At 43.1% G+C, this 23,486-nt stretch overlaps 1 protein-coding gene across 1 annotated transcript in view; it reads right to left on the reverse strand.

Annotated features, from left to right (window-relative positions):
* Positions 1 to 23,486, reverse strand: part of FGD3 (FYVE, RhoGEF and PH domain containing 3) — a gene marked incomplete at both ends in the record, with an annotated part of 114,428 nt that overhangs the window by 38,542 nt on the left and 52,400 nt on the right. Inside the window, 3 exons of the mRNA XM_082004821.1 lie at positions 7,233 to 7,830; positions 8,989 to 9,157; positions 14,864 to 15,034. Of these exons, the coding sequence (XP_081860947.1) occupies positions 7,233 to 7,830; positions 8,989 to 9,157; positions 14,864 to 15,034 (938 nt within the window). The remainder of the gene's footprint in view (positions 1 to 7,232; positions 7,831 to 8,988; positions 9,158 to 14,863; positions 15,035 to 23,486) is intronic.

Below are 23,486 nucleotides of genomic sequence, written 5' to 3' on the forward strand. Positions count from 1 at the left end.
CTTCAAGACCAAGAGCTGCTTCCTCGAGCAACATGTCACTGCAGACAGTAAACCTTCACACAGGTTCACAAAAGGACCAGACAAATCCATGGAGTAAAAGTCCAGCTGTAGCCCATTAAACACTCAGGGCTGTTTTCAGCTCAGGAAGCACCTGGGCCCCTCACCAGCAACAGCGCTTTCTATCCCAAATGTCTATCTCTGCGCTCGCTAGCATTTGCGGCAGGCATTTCTAGACACAACCCTGCTGGGCACCATCAGATTGTTAGAAAATGTCAACTAAACAGTCTCTTTAAGCTTCTTCGACATCATCTTGTTTTGCTTCTGAACAAAGTTGATGAGAAAAATTTAAAAACACACGCCCCCACCCCCACCCCGTTCCCTTTAGGCAAACTGCAACACAACTGAAAGGCCTCAATGACTTCTCAAAGGTAGCCACGAATTCAAACAAACCAGACCCACAGTTGTCCTACATGAAATGAGGTACCACTTAGCATGAAGTACCCACAGTTCCATGATATAAGTATTAATTGAAGGAAGATGAATAGCTTTTCTGGGTTTGAAACAGCATCCATCTTCCCTTAAAGCAATCCCTCTCTTTCTAGGCACAAACCTGGAGACGAGCAACCACGCCATGAATAAAGCTTTGTCACGTACTCTGCCTATGCCGCTACTCAAATTATTTCAAGCAAATTCAAATACTCTTTTAAACTATTCTAGTATGCTACACAACATCCTGCTCAAATCATTCATGTGATATATATTAATATTTGGGGGGGGGCGACACACGACACAGGACAACAAAGCTTTGAACTCGATACAAGCAAATACAAATATTACAGCTTATAAAGAAATGCATTGCGGGTCATTCAAATTCCAATAACTATGAGGAGCGCTCACTGAGAAAGAATTTATTTGCCAGTTTTGCTGGGCGCAGAAAAGCACCCGAATGAAAGGCACTGACGTAATCGGCCTGGCACGCCATCTGCCAAAAGCATCCTTTGATTTGTTTGAATTCAGAATTTGAAAAATAATTATTTCCAACCAAATACATTTGTTCTCAGAAATAAATCTTTACATAGCGTAGGCACTTTTTAACCTCCTGACCTTCACCATCTGCAACTCAGTTTATATTTCAAAAAAAACTTGCTGACATCTGCTTAAATACCAAACAACGGCTGAACAGACTCTCAGCTTGAGCTCAGTTTTAAAGAGCACCTCTATCTTCAGTTGCTGTCCCTGCTAGTGGCAGAGATAGGCATGTTTTTCAGACTAATTTGCAACACATTTGCCTTTCAATGGACACAACGTTTTACATGAAATAGTAGATTAATTAAACGTGAGGCAGTCCCATTCTTCAAACCTTATTTTGTGCCACAGGACAGCTTTAACAAAGCCTGAGCTGTAATTCAGTTCACTATGAATGAGATATTTTGTGGTCCATGTTTCTAAAGGAAAAGTAAAACAAATTTGCAGACTCAAATGTGGATTATATTCCTTGCATAACAGCCTTGTTTAAGTCTTTTAAGTCACACCAGTAAAGCATATTTAACCTTACTAGTGAAGCCCTGGAAAGCCATTTACAAGTCACATAAACGACACAGAAATGTAAAATATTTGTAGTCTTTCACCCTACACAGGTTTTAGGCTGTTTGATCCTCGTAAATATACTTCACTCCTGCTTTGCCCAAAGCGCGTGCTGACTGACCACTCGGCATGGCCATGGCACGTTACAACCATCCTCCACAGCCATACATTACTACTCTACATCTCCTGCAGTCTGGTTAAAACAGTTTAGCTGGCGAGGTGACAAGACAGACAAGAAAAGGGAAGCAGTAGGTGTTGGCTTCACGACACAGGAAGCTCACTCCAGTGCTCAACGCAGCACGATGCTCTTTCACTCCTTCGCAGAAGGCTCAAAAATTCATTTCCAGCTCTAACTGTCCATAAAGAAACACCAACATGAAAACAGAGAACCAGCTTCTCAGAAAGGTCAGATTCACATCTGTGGTGGGAATATGCTCATTCTTCAAATACCCCAATCCCAGATACAAATTGGGGAATGGCACGAGCTGAGCTGATGTGTACAAGTAAGTGACCACAAACGCATCACTGAGCATGCCTGGGCCACGGCTTCACCGATGCAAAGACTGACCTGGCTATCATGTAAACCAAATTTGAAATGAAAAAGTAAAAAACAAAGGCTTGATGTGAGAAAACTTGGGCAATACCCTGCAGCAACTGTTTTTCATGCAACTGGTTGTGCACAACCATATTCAGTTAGCATCTCCATCACAAGACACCTTCAGCGAATCTTGCAAGAAAGCTGCTAGGATATGGATTAGGTTAAAATCATATAACTATATGCTTTAAAACCCGACCAGTCACCCCTACAAAGAACGCAGGAAGTCCCAGAAAGATTATAGACAGCTTCCTACTAAAAAATGCTGAAAAAAATATGGAAAAGTTACTCTATGCTTGGTCGTCTTCTCCATTGTATTGAGATCTCATTTCCCTTACAGTATATAGAAAAAAAAAAAAGATGATAAGAACATCTCGTTTTTCTTAACCAGCATTATGACTAAAACAGTGACCTATGCAAATCTTTTTCAGCGTATACATGGAGATAACCTTAACCGAAGATCTGACTTTCAGGACTGCATGCCAAATTTTCTAACACAAACTGTACAATGAAATCAGGAGTGAAATTCCAGCTATGTACAGACAGAATGGAAGCGTGTGTCAGTAACTGTCTGAGGCCCACGTGGGACTCCATTATTACTATTTTATCCAGCAGGAAGCAGGACAGATGGAGAAAGGCATTTTTTGGTGATTACTAACAAGCACATATTATTCTTAGTGAAAAATATCTAAATAAAAAGATATGAAGTGTTAGCCATCTCAGGAGCATTACTCCATTGATCCCAGGCAGTCTGCAAAAGCCTTGGGTACAGAGCATGACAGCCCCTCAAGTCTCACTTTTCTGTCATTTCTTCTTTTTGTAACCACCAAGGCTAACATGCCTCAGTTTGTGGAGCTCCTGACATTTTCTGGGATGTTATCAAAACTAATAAGCTCCCCTTGTTAATTTTCATTTTGATAAAAGATAACTGGAAATCCCAGTAAGTCACTCCTGAGATTTTAAAAACATATTCCAATTATTGTATGCTAATAGTGAGACCTGTTAGACTGTGCTGCAGACTCCCAAAGGAAGCCACATCACACTGCAGAGCTAAATCTAGACTAAATAGACACGAGTCATATATCAGGCAACGTTATTTCACTAGCCATGGGGCATGTGGAAGCTCGGGTGGTGGACGGAGAGATAGCTGAAGTAGAAAATAGAGAAGAGAAGCGACGAGGAGAGGAGAGGAGAGGAGAGGAGAGGAGAGGAGAGGAGAGGAGAGGAGAGGAGAGGAGAGGAGAGGAGAGGAGAGGAGAGGAGAGGAGAGGAGAGGAGAGGAGAGGAGAGGAGAGGAGAGGAGAGGAGAGGAGAGGAGAGGAGAGGAGAGGAGAGGAGAGGAGAGGAGAGGAGAGGAGAGGAGAGGAGAGGAGAGGAGAGGAGAGGAGAGGAGAGGAGCAAATCTGACTTTTTTTCCTACTTATGTTTATTCATGAGCTTCACTTAAGTTGATTTCCTAGGAGTTACTGAGCCATCATTAAATCATTCTGCAGCTGTACTCCTTATGCATCCTCCTCCAACTATAACAAAGCTTTCTGGAAACTTGCATGTTTAATGAGAGTGCTGTTACCTCTGTCGTGCAGCTGCAAAGCCTGATACTAGGGGTAGGAAGGGGGAAGCAGGAAAAAGACACTGTCTCCCAAGACAAAGCTTTCTGGAGGAGCTGGGGTCTCCCCAGCTCTCATGCCAGCAGCTGCTGCTGACTGAACTACCCTCTCTTCCTTCCAGTGGGGCAGGTACCTTGTTTTCTGGCAAGTTACCAGTTTTGTCAAGGGTGATGTGAACTTACAGTCTAAAAATAACCACTGAACAAGTCAACTTCGAATCGCACTGGCTCTTGTCGCTGCAAGCCATGGCCCTTTTCCCTAACCCCCAGTCCATAACGCCTCGCTCTTCAACAGAATCAAAGGGGAGAGTGGGTGGATGATGTGGACACCTAACACACAAATTGGCTTCACACGCTACGTCCCCAGAAGAGGGCACAATCCTTACGCTACAGAAGAGGCAGCAAATCTCTAAGCCTTCCCCATCCATGTGGCTGCAAAAACAAACTAACTTAGTCTAGCTTGGTCAGTGTCAAAAATGCCTTTATGAAGGTGAAATCAACTCAAAATGCAAGGCAGAACCTGAAGTGCAAGAAAACCAAAAATCTTCCTCTAGAGAGATCTCTTTTATAAATTCACGAAGCATGCAACAGAGAAGCATGACCTCGTAACTCTATGTTTTATCACAGAATCACTAAGGTTGGAAAGGACCTTCAAGATCATCAAGTCCAACTATTAATCCAGCACCACCATGTTCCCTAAACCATGTCCTGAAGCGCCACATCCACACATTTTTTGAACACTTCCAGAGATGGCGACTCCACCTCCTCCCTGGGCAGCCTGTTCCAATGCCTGACCACCCTCTCAGTGAAGAAATTTTTCCTAATATCCAATCTAAACCTCCCCTGGCGCAACTTGAGGCCATTTCCTCTCGTCCTAATCGCTGGTTACTTGGGAGAAGAGACCAGCGCCCTCGTCGCCACAACCCCCTTTCAGGTAGTTGTAGAGAGTGATAAGGTCTCCCCTCAGCCTCCTCTTCTCCAGAAGAGTTATTTCATACTATATGAATACTTAAGCTAAGGAAAAAGACTTAAAAAACAGCCATCAAAACTCTGATGTCTTACAAAACATAGGTATTTGTCAGCAAAACATTTCTTAATCATACGGTGAAGTCTTCCGCTTGGGTTTGCCACAGTTGGTTTGACACTACATTCCTAGTCCAAACAGTAAATTTAATTACCAGATTAAAGAATTTTAATTTATTTTCTTGCTGACATGTTGCAACTAATAAACAATCTTTTAAATCATATTTCAGTTGCATACAGGTACATACCTATATATTATGAATATAAAATAATTGAAGTACTTTACAATGTGTGTATGAATGTACAAACACACACAAGGAAAAACCAACAGCAGCAAGCAAGAAGCCATGCACCCTGATGGCGATACTGCCCGTCTGAGACATAAACAAGCCTTCACTCACAGACTACTGAAGTTATCAGATGTCAATGGATGCATTACATCACACAACAGATGTGTTAACAGATGCTAATAGATAGGTGTTGATTGGACTCTCCATCACTAAGATGAGATCTGCCAACCCCCATTAAATTCTTGCACACAAGATAAAAGACAGAGGTCTCCTTTGGCAGTACAGACCCTGCAGTCCTGCTGGATCCCCTGACTCATGTTGCCATGGGTCACCTGTGCAAGCCCAAGGCAATCTGTCTTGCAGCCTTCTGTGCCTAGGCAGTCATGTCCAATGTACGCAGCGCCAAGGCAAGGGTGTCCTCCCCGGCTCTCAAGGAGGCTGATGGGTCTCAGGAGGCCAGCCTCAAGATAGGCCGATGGGTTCCTCCTCTTGAATCCACACCAGCTGCCAGGTGGGACTGCAGACTGGCAGAGAGGTGATCAAGATCACATCCTCTCCGTCTACAGAAAGCATTTGAGTTTGGCCAAACAGACCTGGTTCATGGGCCCTTTCCACTTCCCTCTGACTAGCCTCGCACTAGCACCTGGCGGGTTTGACATTCACCACATTTGCAGAAGGAGCAGCATGGCAATGAAGTACTGGAGAGTTCCAGGCTACAAAGGCAGCGTCTGAACGGCACAAATGGAAGATGACTCCAGTCACATCAGGCTGAGCTTGAGATAAAGCAGCAGCAAGAACGGCAGCATAAAGCAATGCATAAAGCAACTGCATAAAGCAATGCACTCGCAAGAGAATGCCTGGGGCTTTTTCGTACCTTCCTGTAGGTATGTTTGCCTCATCAGGCTGTCTTCCATTCTTGGGAAAAAGGGGACACCACAGAGCGTTAGTTGTACTCCAAAACTGTACTTGTCAGCTCTGAGAGACAGAACTTCTTGCACACCACACACCCGTGTGCAATTTTTGTCACTATTCTATAGTCACTGGCTGATTCAACCCAGAAGCTACTGAATGAGTTTTAACTGCCACATTTCCCAAGGGACAAGCTCTTGACATACACAAATCAGGATATATTGGAGGTTTTCAACAGAACGACCCGATTTGCACAAACTAAGGTGTGAACAGTACAGTTCACTAGCTACAATTCATTAGTTGCTGCTCATCATATTCTTTAGAAAAACAGAAATCCAGTATATTAAATTTACCGTTACTGATGGCTGAGGGGGGAAAAAAGAAAAAAGCCCCAAACACCCCCAAACACAAACAAAAACCCCCACCAAACAAAAAGTGGAATATTTTGCAGATTTTTTGCTCAAAGCATCTTCTGTTTTCTTTTTCTGGAAAAATCTAACCCATTCTATCATCACTGTTTCTAAAAATAACTCTCTAGATAAACAGATAATCAAGAGAATCTGTCAGTAATCTTACACAGCTGCAGCAAATACACAACAGCCTGGACTACATTACTCTGGATTCAAGGGAAATCTCTTCTAGCTACAGTTTCCTGAAGAGTAATTTGATAAAATTACCCTCAAAACAACTTCTTTGCACTTAGAAGTAGTCACACCAATAGAAGCACAAGCTTTGTGTTAAAAAAAAAAAAAAAAAAAAATTTACTGTTAGAAGAGATTTCCATCAAGCATGTCCTTCCAGGATGCGACACCCTGACCCTGCAAGATGCACTATCCAGTTAGTGCCCTGCATATCATGGAGCTCCACTGAAAACAACATGATCTAACAAGCAGAAGCTGAATCTAGACAAATCTAAACAAGAAACACAAGGTGTGAGTCCTTACCTGCAAAAACACTTAAATTTTAACAACTTACCTTTGGCTATGATGGATTCTCCTATATGAAACCTTTTAAATCAAGTCTGGGAACCTCTCTAAAAGATACTATCTAGGTCAGGAAAAAGTTACGACCCGCATCAAGCAGGAAATTATAATGACCGTCATGATCCTTTGACGTAAACCCAAACAAAAAACCCAAACAGTGTCTGAAAGTGATTCTGGAGATCTCTCGCCAGAATCAGGAACTGGCTTCAGAACACTTAATAGTAATGAACAAACTACCTTACCTTGTTTACATCCAAATATTCTAACTTTGGCACTTCTGCTGTCTCTTGTTCCTCGCTGCTTCCTTCATCAATGTCACTGTCTTCATCCTGTGTAGAGTCTCTCTTCTGCTCCGCAGAGGCAGGTTTGGTGCCCTTTTTGTCAGGTTCCATCTCCCCTGGGTTCCCAGCCACACTGGGCTTCTTTTGCTCTGCACTGTCTTCGCTTGGGAAGGTTTCCCCTGCCACACTACAAGAAGGACTGTCGATGCCACTGTCTCTGTTGGGAATTTTACCATTACCGTTCAGTTCTGCAGTTGAGTCTTTATTGCCAAGCTCTCCAGAGGGCTCTTTGCTCACAGTCACAGCAGTACAGTCTTCATGGCTTTTGTTATCGCCTATGCTTAGCTCTTTAATTTTCATTATGTCTGTGTTAGATAGATCTGCACTGCACGGTACATCTGGCTCATTTTCATCTGGTTCACTTTTTTCATTTGTGGAAGAGCCGCTGGAAGCCACCATGTCACAGTCACACGAACTTGGTTGTTTGGATGAGTCCAGGCCAGGTTCCATCTTAAGAGCTAAATTTAGTTGGTTTCTTTGAAGAATATGTACAGGTTGCCTGCAGGTGAAGAGAAAGCACCACAGCCATTCATATTAACACTCAGAGGTTTCAGAAGTGTCCCAAAAGAGAGAGGACCAGATTATCACTTGATCCAAGTTGTATTCCTCGCACCCCCCTTACAATCCTAGGAGGCAAGTGTATGCACATTGCTGTAATAATATTCGCCCAACAATTTCAGATAAAAACACACCACCCCTAGCCATAAATTTTACTGAAATGGCACCACTAGAATCCTGGGCCTTTAACACTCTCCACATTGCCCTGAAGAACAGTCTGGTTTGAAGGTTTGGGGAGGGAGGAATCATCATCTTTTAAAAAAAGCATTTGGTTGTGGGTTCATTTAAACAGGAATTCACATTCTTCAACAGAACAAAGCCTTTGGGGCAAGGTATTTTCTACCAGAGAGAGGATGTTTTTGAAGCACAAGGCGGCACTACTTTTTCTTTTCGAAAGACACCTTACCAGATTCACCCAGGTAATAATATACTCCAAAGCACAGTACAGTGTCCCTGTCTCCATCTCCCTCTTTATGAAAAAAATCACTTAGCTCCATCAGGCAGATTTGGTCTTCGGAGAGAGTTTTCATGTGTTTGTAAAATAAGCTGGTTTTACAGCAAAATAAAAATATTTTATGCTATTTAATGTCTCTTATACATAAAAGTTTCAGAGGAAATGTCATTCTCCATGATGTTGTTTCACAGTACGTTGTGATTTAACTCTCCCCTGCCTCCAAGAGGCAAGTTAACAGTATGTCTGACGTTTATTGAATCTTAGACAGAAAACTCAATTATTTTATATCACAATAATCAAGTTCCTATAATGCAAGAACCAATCCTGACATCAAGTCAACTTACTGAAAGCAGACTCTGGGCTACTTGCTTCTGACAGAACACTTACCAAATTCAGCAGGTCTTAAGCTCCTTAAGAACAACTGTATGTTACAAACTAAAAGTTGCCGAAATACATATAAAAAAATGTAATTTTTTTTTAATTTAAAAAACCAACATTGTGTAGTCAGTCAAGTTTTGCACTTCCAGTAGAAAACATCCCCAGAGGAGTTTCTACATGATAATTGCACTTGTTTTCTATTGTGATACTCCAAGTTAAAAATGCAGAAAAGGCAGATTAGAGCAGATCTCGCAAAGCCATATTTACCTAATACTTTCAAATTTCTCAATGAGGGTGTTGACTCCAGCCGATATTGGTATTTCTTCCTCTCCAGGTGCTAAGCTCCTCGATGACTTGGGGTCAGCTGGCAAAGGCCGAGAAGGTGCAGGAGGAATTCTTTCCTGCCCAGGTTTGAGATGGACAGGCTTAGGAGGTACTAATAAAAGAGAAGGGAAAAAACGGGAGGATAAATCTCCATCTTCTTTATCCTAAACTGGGAACAAAATCCAAGGGCTCAATGCAGAACGAGGGGCATCCATTCTTTCACCATCCTTTATAAACTACACAGGTGCAGTCCCGAAGTATTTCTTACACCAAAGCAAGCTGCTGTACGCTAATAAAAATGACAGGCTTCTCTTTTGTATTTCTCCAGCCGCATCAGACATGTCAGCGAACAGAGAGGCTCGCAGAACTTTACCGCTTCCTTGTTACCAAACAGGATGCACAGCTCACACTTCGTTTTTGCAAATGTGCTCACCATCTCAATCACACTAACGAGTTTCCCCTCCCATGACTTTTCAAAACTCAGGCACTCTGTTGAATCTCTTATACTGGGGGGGCGGGGGGAAACATCAACCCAAAACAAACCACCAAAAAACAATCCCACCATAGATTTCAGTGCCTTGTATTTGCTTGGTCAAAAACGGCACAGGCAGAGCATAATAGCTTTTCTTCCTTTCATTCTCCCTCCCCCATCTCTTCTGTGGTGTAGTCTTCATAAATTTCCTTCCTCTTTTGGTTCTACATCGAGTTATATACGATATAAATAAAACACATGTTGTAAGAACATATACATTCTGCTTAAGGATTCACTAGGAGGCGAAGGTACAAAGTTCAATACAGCATTTAAAAAAAAAGTAATGTAATTTAAATGTAATTTAAAAAAAAATATTCAGACCTTACATTGATTGCAGAGTAAATGGTTTTGCGAATACGCAAGCAGTAACCCATGGCAACAGGTTCACGTGCTGTTATAGTTTTGTACAGTGAAAGCATCCACACATAGGCAGAGCTGACACTAGAAGGTAGGCAAACCGACTGCGCGATTACTCCCCAAGCGCAGGCTGCTTGGAGCGGCACTGCCAAGTATCCCCTCTGGTCTAGACTATCCAAAGAGTTAACATATCAAATGAGGAAACTCTAAGTACATGTTTTATTAAACAACATTTTCAAGAACAGTTTATTTCAAGCATTTCCAATTTTTAAACGGTCCATACGGCACATCAACATAATGTGATTAACATTGTAGTGGAGCTTTAATTAGCAACTGTTCTGAAGGTAATATCAGGGTTACTTTCTTTAGGAGGCTAAATGGAGGCATATGCATCCAAAAAGCCAATTTCTGTTGTCCCTACCCTGCAGAAGGCTCTGCGCACCAGCCCAGATGTCCTCCCTGCTCCAGCGGATAGGGAGCTGCTACGGATGGTCGTTGTCAAAGGTCAATGTTAAAGCGTTTTTGAGCTCCAAGTATAGGTCAGATTTTAAACTACCTACACTACTGAATTTATTTCAGCACCAACTAATAAAATAAAGTCTTCTAAGGATTTGAGCTTTAATGGGACACTTCCTTTAAAAGGACTGATTTGCCCAGTCTCCAAAAGCATCTGGAATTCCCGTCTTAAAATAAAGGTGGTGTAGTTCAATTTTGAAAACACCACCACAAAACCTATTTTACACAGGAATAGCAGGTAAGCAGGAAAAGAAAATCATCTTGCATATAAACTGGATGGTGGAGCTCTCTGTTTTGTTGACCAAGTTTTCACTTGCACACCACGTGATCAGTGAGTGCTCAGCCACATTTGTCTTTGTAAAAAAAAAAGAAAAAAAAAAAATAACCAAAAAACCCTCACACCTAAAAAAAGGTATCCACGCAGCCATTTGGCTCATCCAGCCAGAAAAGGCTCTGCACAGAAGGTGCATAATGCAGCAGGCAGACAGGCCGAAACCGACCCAACGTCCCCTCTCAGGCTCTTCATAGTTTCAGACTGGTCCACAACACTCAGAAGTTCGCCGCCAAAGTGTTCACACTAACAGCGACGGGTGTCACTGCTGTCCAGGTAAACATTTTACGTCTTTCTTGTTAGTGGACCCTGCCTGAATCACCTGAGACAGCTCACTGCACCCGGGACAAAAAGGAAGGAGGAAAACACTTTTGTTCGTTCTGAATTTTTATCTACTGAAATAATTTTGAGAAGCGGAGACATCAGCGCGGAGGCAAAGCCGCTGACCTCATCAAGCACCGCGCTTACGAAGCAAAATGTAAACCACACAAGCTGTCTACTCCCAAGCTGATGCAAAAAGCCTACATTCAGAATTTACGAGGGAGCGGCGTTACGTATCACAACACAGACTCTTAAACTAAAAACCATTTTAGACTTCTACGAAAGACCGAATGAAAGATCTGCGCGCTAAATAAGCTTATCTGTATGTGTGCCATCATCGTCAGTACGAAATGAACAGTCAGCCCCGGGAAAAAAGTACATGATGCTTTTAGGTAGGGACCCTGGGCCCGAAGAGGGAGCCGAAGCAGAGCTCCTGCCTGCGCTCTGAAGTCACCTTCCACAAGTCCCGGCCCACGCAGCAACCAGCACTGCTGTTTTCTCGCTCCGGGTCCCAGCCACCAACCACCACAACCTGCGACGCAGCTTCCAGTGCTTGTCCTGCGCACAGACGAGCAAACTGGTGGAGAAAAGGCAAGCCAGCTGCACAGAAGAGGTATTAGTGTCATGGAGCACGTTTCAGGTGGCGCCTGAAGGCTGAGGTCACGCGTTGGAATGGTATTTCCCCAGTCCTCCTCCTCCTGGAGGTTTTACATAGCAGCCCACAGCTATTTGGAGGAGGCAGAAACCAAGATATAAAATCTTTCTTGCAGAAGGAACAAGTAACATGAAGCAGTGGGACAGAATTAGAAATGAGAAAGGCAAGGTTAAATATGTGGAAGAAGATACAGCCCAGGCTTGGCCCAGGGTCTGTGAAACAGCAGGGAATATGGGCCCTTCCCTCACTGCAAAACGAGCATCTTCAGCCCTGCCAGCCCATGAATCTGTCTCTCACAAGTGCCTCCTCTACAGTAATGCAAACAGTCAACACACATTTCTTAGTGATTTGATAGAGGCATTCCTATCAGTCATCCCAGCGGTGGTGGGTCTGCTGTGACTCGCTGGGAAGACCTAATAATGAGGAATTCAAGTGGCGCAAGTTGCACATGCAGATTTACTCACTTCAGTTAAGGTCCCTTGACAGGAAGGGACCTAAAACAATACACATGATGAAGCAGATTATGAAGGGTTCTCCCCTGGGAAGTGAATACACTCAAAAAAGAAGAATAAATGACCCAACAGCACAGCCTTGTGTGAGGTAGAGGGCTGCTCCTAGAGTCTCAGGTGGTGATGCCAGCACATCCCATCCAAAAAATCAATGAGAAACAGGTCTTAATGAGGCATCCATGTAGCTCTAGGGAGAAAGCCCGGGGAAGAAAGGTTCTTGCATAAAAATATCAACAAAAACAGAGGAAAGATTTATGTCCGCTGCAAGGAAATGCACCACACTGTCACAACTACTTTTTTTGGACATGGCCACCAAGAGGAAGCAAGGATGGTTTACAGGAAAAATGTCAACTTCAATACAGTCAATTTAATAAAAACAACTTATTTTTTTTATTATTTTGATGATTTCATTTTCCTGAAGAGGCATGAAGTGTTTTCCTTTCTTTACTAGGTATACAACCCATACAGTAACAGGAGATCAATGAACTATACAACGGAGAACAGCCATTTCAAATTTACAAAGTCAATAAAAGTGAAGAGAAAAAAAATTGTACCATCTTCCCTTCCTTGCAAAGTATTGTATGTATTGTTCTCTACTGTCATATGTAAGCTAATTGCAGATACTTTTTAAAAGTAGCTTTACTATAAAGAAGTGAAGCGAAATAACAAAATCATTATTTAAAATTTATGACAAAGAAGTGTCTTTCAGGAAGATGACTGGCATATCCATGACCAAGACTTGTAATGCTGATTTGTAGCTTTTGCTAACCTAGCTCAGGCTGAGACAATATTAGGTGGTCTGATTTTCAAGTACTGGGTACTCGCAACAGTCTCATGGGAATTTTCATTGGGACTTCATGGACTACTAAAAGCAGTGACATCAAGAAGCCCAACAAAAGTGAGCTCTCTCAAAAAAAGTATTAGCAAGAGTTACTAGTCAAGAAAGCATTTTACCTGTGGGTGTTTATATTACTTCACTAACAAATTTCCATCTTTGTCAGAGCATTAACCTGCCAGTAAGATACACTGACTTCTTTGGTTCTAAGCTTATGGCTGTAACGGGAGAGAGAGCTTGGATGTGTGTGAGCAGCAGAAAGCAGCAGCACCTACCTCACTGATGGAAATAGATTATCCTAATCTACTTGGGTAACTTTTAAGCATGACTTGACTCAAACTAAGTAGGCTCCCTCCAACTTTTCTGAAATACTTATCTATAAAAAGACAGGCTATGTCCTCAGTTATTGGAAATCAGTGCAATCAGTGGAACAGCAAAAAATCTACAGCAGCTGAATTCATTCCGTTTCCCATTGAACAGACACCTCTGCTAGTCTTTTTTTTTGTTAGTATTAACAACATTCATGGAACACCCACTAATTAAACCTGGACAAACCAAGACCTCAAGGTGAAAGCTCCATAAATACACAGACCTCACGAGATGTTTCAAGCATGAACTAGTATACTGATTTAACATGTAAGGTCTACTTCCAGAATCAGAAAATGACAATGCTTTTTTTGTAGTTGTTTAAGGTTGAATGCATATCAGAAAATTGCTTTTGTACAGGCATTTGAACTGGGGGGCAGGAGGGCGTGTGTGTGCGGAGGCTCAGTTTGTACAACAAAACCTAATGGTGACCAAAATACCTTTTCTCTTTTTCTCACATGACAATGACTGTCTATCATATGGACGTGCTTCTTAAAAAAATTTTGGTTTATGAACTTAGTATCTTCTTCAGGCTCATCCTCCTTTGTTCCAAATGCCTCTCAAACTACATGCTTTCTGCATCTGCAACCACCTTAAGACAAGCACCCACTATATACAATACTTTAACCAATTCTACAAAGCAGGGGGTGGTAGCAGTGGAATTGACATGACAAAGAGAGACCATATGTCATTCTGCTGATGGAGAAGCAAGAAAACAATTTATCCTCTTCCAAGAAACTTACTGCAGCCTTTTTTCAGCATTCTGAAGTTTTAGGGAAGCAAAGCCTGGGGAGACCAGAAGACCTGCCTGGAGACCAGCTGGAACATGCTTCTTCCTGGCTTCTCTTCTACCATACTTTGGGATTACCACCTATCGGACTATGAGTCTGGCAGGTCTGTGGAATTACCACAGCCCAGATGCTACCCTTGCATATGACTGGTTTAGCTTCTATTTCTCATTTTTAAAATACATTTGTTCCATTTAGGCATTTCCTGTTGCTATGCATAGTTCTTACAATAAATGGAAAACAGACCAGGTTTGAACAATAAGCTATTCTTACCTAAATAATTTTTTGAAAAAATTAGTAAAGAATGAAAACAATATTGCTAAATTAAACTTGCACTTCACAGCTGCATGAGGTATAACAACAGTACAGGAAATATAAATTGACAAGTTAAGTAATCTGTTACTCCTGAATCAATTTCTTCTTGAAGGCTTCCCTAAGAGGTTATCTAACATTGGAAAAAAAGAAGATAATAAAACCCTACCAGCTGTACTTGAACCTCAGAATAACTATTTTCCTGTGACCTAAAAATTAAAGCAATTCATTTAAAATTACTACACTTCACATGCGATAGAAGCTTGTACAATTGTTAGAAAGACAAAGTCACTTGCCTTGGGGTTTCTGCAGAGGATGCATTTTGGCCAGTGGAGTTTTGGTTTTGGGCTTCCTTCCAGTTTGATGGATACATTGCGCCGGGCTGATGTGCTGCAGTTCCCCACATGCTTCCAACACCGGATTTGAGTCAATGTGACATTTGACTTGAAAAGGAGAACAAGGGCAACCTGAGGGAGAGGGGGGGGAAAAAGTCAATATTTATTTCATTTGATTAATCTTGAAGATTTGTGCTACTTCTAGAAGCATATCACTCATCCAAGTTCCTGAGGGAAAGGAGGGGGGTAGAACCATTCACTCACAAGTTATTACAACTAATATATCCAGCCTTAATAATCATGTCAAATTAGCTGACTGATAAGGACAGATGGAATTTCTGTAATCCTATCTTTAGTTACTTACTTTTTTAGTATGGACACCCAAAATAAAAGAGAAAATATAAAAGATAAAAACCATTTCAAAAGAATTTCTCCAAACAGAAATACAATGCCCCACCATACAACATCATGTTATTTGGTAAAATACACCTAAGTTACAGTGAATTAGAAATGTGTCCTGCATGGGCTGAATGGTGCACGCACCATTCCTTCAGGAGATTTAATCATTCAAGCTGCATTTTATGGCTATTTATTATTCCTCCTTATATAAAATATTAACATTCCTTCAAAAGGCTCCAGTCTAAAGATAAGCCATTAAGATATGATCCAGTGGGAAAACAGAGAAAGAAGTGATTAGTATGCTTGCCTCTTAATTTCACATTCTTGATTCATTGCTGTGGGCACTGTGGAAATAAATGCGTATATCCACTTTCATGTAGTGTATGCTGCATTTTTTCATTTGTGCTTTTTTTGACTTGTGGCAAGCTCACAGCTACATGAAATCCTCACGCCAGCTTTACTAGTGTGTTATAAGAACATAAAAAAGAGAGTTTAAAAACGACTGTGGTTTAAAATTGCTGCATATGAACGCATGAATATATATGCTTCCGGCAGCACTGAGAAGCGGAAAATTTATCAAATGTAGAAATTTGAACGCTAATGCATAAAAAAAAGGGCAAAGAAAACATGACAAACGTTCTTTCCATATTCCCATTTTAAAAGTGGACTAGCTGAAATGACCAGCATCTTGCTGGATCAAGAGGTGACCTGCATCATGTAAAAAGGGTTCATCTAAGTGTGAAAAATCAACATTTGCCTTCCTGTGATGTGTTCAGGAACATGGCATTAGCTTCACAAATGCAACCTACTCTTGGCCAGATTTATACTAAGATCAAAAAACTGAAATGACAAGCACCTCCATCCGCATCAACTAAATTATCCTGGGTTTATACTAATGGTATTAAACCAGGATGTGACCTTTTGAATAAAGACTTTGAAATCTGAGCCATACAGACTGCTTGGAAAGATTAGCTGAGAGTTGGCCTCAAAATGCAGAAACTTTCACAGCAATATAGACGATATTTTTAAAACAAGCATAAAGTATTAAAGTCAATTTTGCTGCCAAAAATAGATTCAGATGGTACAAATCTATTTACTGATCTCTGCCACCCAAACATACAACCCCTGAATTCCTCGATATGGCTGCCAGTTGTTGCTGTTGAAGCTTCATTAGCATTTCTACCACAAAATCTGCTTTTCAGCAGATTTGAGACCAGCTATTAAAACATCCTTCCAGCTGAAACCAGGAATTTATAAATACTAGGTTTTATTCAAATATAATTTCACTTACCAGGAAAACGCAGTGAGAGTAGATTATTAGACTAGATTAATAGATTATTGCAAACACATCATCATAGAAAGAGCTTACGCAGATGCCTCAGCTCTGGCTACCAAGCTCCCTGTGACAGCAAGAGCAGTGCCATGACAGGCCAGCTTTTTAGTGAAAGGACTGAGATTTCTTCCTCACTAACAGTAGCTCAGCTCAGCAAAAAATTAAAATAGTACACAAGGGAAAAGGGCTAATTCAAGAAAATAAAAAGGGCAGCACACCAGAAGACAGAGCTCAGTGTTTCAGCAGGTATTCACCAGTGCCTGTGAGCGGAGGGCAATCTGGCAATGTTCTATTTTCCTAAAAATTACTTTAATGATCCAATTCTCAGTGGACAAATGTCTGTACCTACAACAGGTCTAGAAGAGACGAGAAGACACCTCTAACCGTGCTATGCTGTTTGGTCGTAGAAGCATGGCACCAGGCTCTTCTCTGGCAAGCGCTGAAGCTCCCGGGAGACGCTGGACGTGACCACAGTCCCCTGCAGCGGCTGAAGGAGGAGAGCCACAGCTCCTCCTGCCCTCGGGTACCGCATCCCTGGGGTATCCTCAGCTGGGCATCCCAAGCTGAGCCCAGCTACCCCTGCGCTGACGTGGGATAAGGTACCAGTTGCCCTCAGCACACCCTTCAACCACTGCCACAAAAAGGGACTGTCGTCTTGGTATCATTTTGTCAAGTTTCAAAATGAACTAAAACCCAATTCCTTTTTCTTTCCTACTGAGATTTATCATTGTGAAAGCAGGCTGGCCACCTTTCTTTCTTACTGACAAAAATAAGAGCTAGTGGTTACTTGCTTGCTTTCGAGTACAGGGCACCACCAGACACCTCTTTTATGTCTAGACTAAAAGCTCTTACGACCTGCTTATGTTACTAAAAAGTAGAGTACTTTGATCCTTATTTTATAAATCCACATATAAGTTTTTCTCTTCTACTGCATAATCCTGTCAAACAATCAAGGCACAAGATCCTCCACTGGTAATTACTCAACAAACGCTTCCATCTTGCCTGAAACAAGCTCTGAATTTGGCTCCGAACGCTCTAGGACTTGTGCTCAGAGGCATTGACAGAGTAAATACTTAGTGAAGCCTTATGCAACTTCCCATTAAACAAGACCTGATATTTAAAAAAAAATTTAAAAGAGCCATCATTCTCTAAAAATACAATGTTTTATCTCATCTTGTTGAGTGCATATACAGGTTAGTGCTGAATATATATCGCTGTTCACCTACTGCCTGCGCTTAACCCACACGTTTATTGACGGTACATCCAAAGAGCAAGTGGGCACAAATAAAATTGATAAGTAGTTGGAAAGAAGAGGAACTTGGAAAGCCACGAGTGCCTTAAACACCAAATGTAGCGCTGGCCCTAAATCAAGAAAAATATGCATGAGTGAAACCACAGAAGTGGCTTTCATTCTTTTTTATTTAATTTAAGCCAAGATGGTTCTCTCTATTCATTTCTGATGTGGCCCCTAAGGGCTGCTTTTTGCACACAAGACAAAAATCCACTTTTCTACATATTTTTTCAAGTGCTATAAAATGATCTGTGAAAACCAGATTTACTGGATTATTTCACATGGAATTCTCTGAAAGTAAAACCCACTGTCTGCCGAGCACGCTCCAGGGTGCTCCTGGAAACGGAAAACGAGAGGGACAACATCAGTAAGATGCAAGGGTAGCCCAGGCAGCCGCCCCCCAGGCATCCGTGGTCCGGCCCGACGCGGGAGCGGGCGACGGGCCCCGCTGCTGCCTGCGCTCCCGCGCCCACCCAACGTGCAGGACCCAGCGCAGAAACCGGCTCCTCTTCGCTCCTCCTCCGGCCCGGCCACAGCTCACCCGGCCTAGGGAGGGCGACTGCCACGGAAGCACCTGGGACGTGTACTGCTACGTGCAAATTGACAAAAAATGGTTATTTCTGTCCACACCCCACAGACGCTACTAACAATAAACCGCTATTCCCAGAAAGCCTGGCTCACGCCGACTCCACATCCGATCCCTGGTTCCCTGCACAGCTCCGGGCAGAAACGTACAGCCTGTCTGGACGGGGAGCCGGCGCCCGCCCCGCTGCAGAGCCCTGAGCGCGCGCTTCCAGACGTACCGAACTGCCGTAAAACTCAGCTTTGCTGCGCGCAGGCCTTGTGTCTCCAACATGTTTACGCTCAAGTACGTCACGGCTTGCTTGTAACTACCCGCACAAACAACGCTGCCCACAGGCTCTCTGTTCAAAACCAATCCAAGCAGAAAAGGACAAAGATGATGCTTTCCAGAGATCATTTTTTGCATTGCATTTATAAAATAATACGTACTTAAGGCTCCTACCAAGGTAAAACTTAAAGGAAACTTCTGAAAATGCCTAAGATAATGTACAATTTATATTTCCACTAGAATGAAAAAATAATTCAGTCTTTCTGACCGAAATCAATGCCTCTGGGGAAACTCTTTCATGGCACAGAGAAATTTCTCAAGTATCTCCCCTTATTGTCACTAAGCCCTTTGCACCCAGAAGAAAGCCCGTATTTTTGAAAAATTTCTCTTAGACTCTGCCGTAAACTTGAAGGCTATGATATATTTTCCTACTAGGCTAAGATAAAATATAAGGATTTTGGGTGCTCCGCTGAGTGTAGTAGTGAAGGCCAGTTGAACTCAAGCAGCTGAACTTCAGTTCTCCAGCTTTTCTCCCAGCGCACAAGCCAGATTCAGATCTTGCACTTGGTACCTGGTCCCCAGGTAGCAGCATTCCAAAATACCCCCAGTTTCAAATATAAAAATATCTTGGAGGTCTGTGACAGACAGCAGCAACAACCAGAAACGTTACGACAAGCTACGGGTTTGGCACATCCTATGTTTGCTGATCCGATAGAAGGACTCCTCACCCAGCCCTCTTTTAGCGGAAGAGATTTTTTCAGTTCTTCCGCCGAAGCGAAGAAAGCCTGCGCCGCGCCAGGCATCCCCACACCAGGCACGGAGAGCGCGCAAGGAGTAAAACCGATGGCAAATGCTGGGCCAGCAGAAAAAGGCTCCACGGACTAGACACACTGGGGAGGCACTGAAAAACACCTACCTTAGAAATAATACCACTGGGGGATTTCTCCGTCCACCCAGAATGACGGACATGACTTTGAAAGCCTGCTCAAGGGAGGCTTGCCCACAGGAAATTCTCAAGCCCTCTGCCATGCCCAAACCCGGGACCCCCAGGAGCGGGGAGGCTCCCCCCAGTGCTCCCAGCTGCCCCACAGGCAGCACCACCCCAGCCATGGAGCCCCTGCTGCTCCTCCTCGGGGCAACCTTCCCTGCCATCTTCAGGGAAGAGGAAACCATCTTAGCCACCAGTGGAAGGGCTTCCCTACTCCCGCCACCACTGCTATCACCCACAAGTTAAACAGGCTCTGGGAGCTTCCAGCTTGGTCATTCTTTGCTGATTTAGGCTCTCTGCAACATCAGTGAAGTCAAGAGCTCCAAAAGGCAACTCAGTGTAATATGTCAGGTCCAACTCTAAGCATGGGAAGACATTGAAATTCTCTAATCTTTCTTCAAGCATCTGAAAGTGAAACTATTCTGGCTGGAAACTGGTTGTTGCATCCAGAAATGCATCCAGTAGCGGTGTCTCCATTTCTAATGCTGTTTTGTAATATGCATCATGCACATCAATGGATAAGCAGCCATCACCAGTCTGATTAAAAACCTGTCTGCAGGCAAATACACAAAGATAAATGAACTAGAATCTGTATAATGTTAAAAGACAATTTTGCAGCTAACTGGAGTCTGGACAACTAAGCATATACCCAGAACTGACCAGATTTAAAAATAACAATAAAAACAAGAACAAACCCCTCAGCTGTTAACATGTAGAGCTATTTTGAAAGCTATTCCTTGCCCAACCATCTTAACAGGAACTTAACTCTTCCCCAGGTTTGGCTACTGAGCACGCGCCATGTACCTCCAACCTCTGCTAGCAGGTTTCATTATGCCCAGTTCAAGCATCCCTGTATTTTCAACTGAAACATCCACTTGGGCATTTCCTAATGCTGCCACTGCCGGTGAAGTTCTCTCTTCATCCCTTCCTCCTTGGTAAAAGCCTTTCAAGGAGGACAGGCTGCTCTTCAGGCAGAAACCTACTGCTAGAAAGCAAAGGGCTTCAAGGGCAGAACTAATGTATGTATCTGGATTTAAAAAAAAACCAACCCTGCTAAGGGGAACTCTTAGCTCTGTGACACAAATTAAAGGTGCTGATTATGTCTTCCTTGTGTCAGCAGGAATCTGGTGAGTGGTATAACACTCTGTCCTTCATGCTTAGGCTGTGTTACGCACACAGGTGGGTAAGGACATCTTTAAAGAAGCTACAGCACTCACTACAACGTAGGAAAAACCCAGTGTTGACAGCCTTACCTGCCACGCACTGCAAGGAAATTTGTCTCATTTAGCTCTAGTAATGGCACAACGTTATCCTGCTTGTTACAGCCAGCTATAAAGCACCCAACACCATCCTCAGAGTGGTCCATGACAGACAGCTCCGGCGCTTGTGTTTTCCCTCATCGCTCCAACCTCACACATTTGCCCTTGCACTAGACTAGCTCCCAACCCTCGCCTGCTGAGCAGGAGGGAGCACAGCCTTTCCCACCCTGCCACGAGGCATATCCTTCTTCTCCCTCTTACGCCACTTCATTAACTCCGGCGTTTTCCTCAAACCCACTCAACCACCCACCTCTTCCTCCGGCCCATGGCCCATAAGACCCCCCCCAAGAGGGGTGTAAAACAGCGTGGGCTGGGGCTGTACGCATGCCCTGCTATCAAACCCGGCTCAGTGACACTGACAACGGCTATTTCACAAAACATCTATTTTTCTGGCATTCCAAAATGTCAACTTCAGTAAAAAAAAGTGACAGCAAAGTTATCACTATAAGCTTTCAGAAACAGATACAATCAAGAAAACATTATGTTTGAAAGCAAGCAAGAATCTGGCATGGATTGCAGTTTTATATCAAGAGAGACGTGTATCACTTACGTGTGTTTGAGCAGAGACCCCCACATTTTTTCTTACTTGCTCAAGCTATAGGACAACCAAAACCAAGGGAGACCAGCTCCTGCTGCAGCTCTCACTGCAAGGCTTAAAATGCCATGCTCACAGGAACTGACCTCCCCCATCCCACTTCCTACCGCCACTGTGGTTAGGTGACTCAAAGAACACAAACGTGGCAAATGCGAGCGGAGGAGCTTTACTAAGCAGAAGTCACAGGAGATTGCTGCAAGTCTGCAGAAAAATGCTCTTTGGTTTTAAGTTACATACGCCTCTGAAACGCAATACATGGATTGCGGGTGGTTTACAAGCCTGAATCTTTCTAAGTAGAAAAGAAGAGAATGCTGGATCTCTTTTAAAGGTTTTCTGCTTAGATACAGTTCAATAATAATGGAAGGATGGTCAGTAACAGCAGTGCCATGCCACAGAAACAAAAAAACCAACCCCAAACCACAGTTCTCAGCCCTCAAACTCTCAGCCTGCCTCACCACTCCTCTGGGAAATGAAGGGCCCCAGTGCAACCACGTGTAGTCTTCCCAAAAGGGTTGGATCGGGGTGCTTAAAGAGCTTTCGGAAGGTGAAGGCGGCAAGTCTGCTATGAAGCAGCCCATAGAAGTGGCAATAAATGTAATTCAACAGGCACGGGATGGAGTTGGTTAAAAGATTTCCATCGAAAAGTGCTGAAAATTTTCAGTGCTCCTGCTCCCCCTCCTCCTGCTCTCCCAGCAGAACTCTACCATGGGAAATGACAAAGGAAGAAACAAAACGTAAAATTTTTGAATGAAACACTTCAATTCGGGGCAAGCGCCGTCCCCGGGGAGCTGCAGAAGGGCTGCTGGTTTGTGTCCTTCGGAGAAAAACACAAAGCCTGCAAAGCATGCCGAACTGTTCAGTCTAAGCAGGGCTGTGAGAAATTCAGTAAATTCAGTTTAACACGCTTACAACAACCCAGAAATACATCCAGAAAAAAAGAGGATTTTTCACAGAAAGAACCATATAGCTCAAACAAACAAATTTGTGCATATAAAGCACAGGAAGGACCAGCAGCTTCCCCAGACCTGTAGCGCTAGGATTTGGGATTTTGTGTACTTTTATCTTGTTCCAACTACTTTTAAATGCTTTAGGTGGGGACGCTTCTTTAACAGACATTTCTATAGCATCCCGAGGGCCACTACTGAACATCACTGTCGTAGTATTTTCCATAAACTTGCAAAAAGCTTCTGACCAGTAACCTCATCAGATTCTTTTAAAGCAAGTTCCTGCACGCTAGTCCAAACCATTCAAGGCTATGCCTTACCGGCACTGGTACGCACCTTCCGCCTCTCCATCCGAATCACAACAGACACACTCTTGAGAAATCAGTTTTCACCTCTGACCTTCTTGACACCAGTCCCAAAGGCCTGTCGCTCCGCTGAGTATCGCTCCTCGCAGAGAGCTCCCCACGCGCGGCCGTGCCGCATTCTCCTGCTGGAGAGCTGCAAATGGAGGTAGCTACACAGCTTTCACTGAAATGAGGGATATTTGTCTGACCACTGACTATTTCACTACCGTCTTTACAGGGGGCTGAGATTTCACTGTTGGTTTATAACTCATTCTAGTGCTGCTCTGTTTTTACATGCTCATTTCAGCGCAGTCTCTGTACCTCTCATTACAATTTTGTTTTTATTGCCCCATCCAGAACAGCACCTAGTCCAGGTGCCCGTGCAACACCACTCTGCCTCCAGGACATTTCACACTTGATCACAACAGCCGTCACATCTCTCCACAACCGCTTTAAAGAAATCATTACAGAATTTCAATGGTTCTTTTAATCTGATTTGATTTCATTTAAAGAATTAGTTT

The sequence above is a fragment of the Phaethon aethereus genome, assembly GCF_964289735.1.
Source record: "Phaethon aethereus genome assembly, chromosome: 11".
In the NCBI taxonomy this organism is placed as follows: domain Eukaryota; kingdom Metazoa; phylum Chordata; class Aves; order Phaethontiformes; family Phaethontidae; genus Phaethon; species Phaethon aethereus.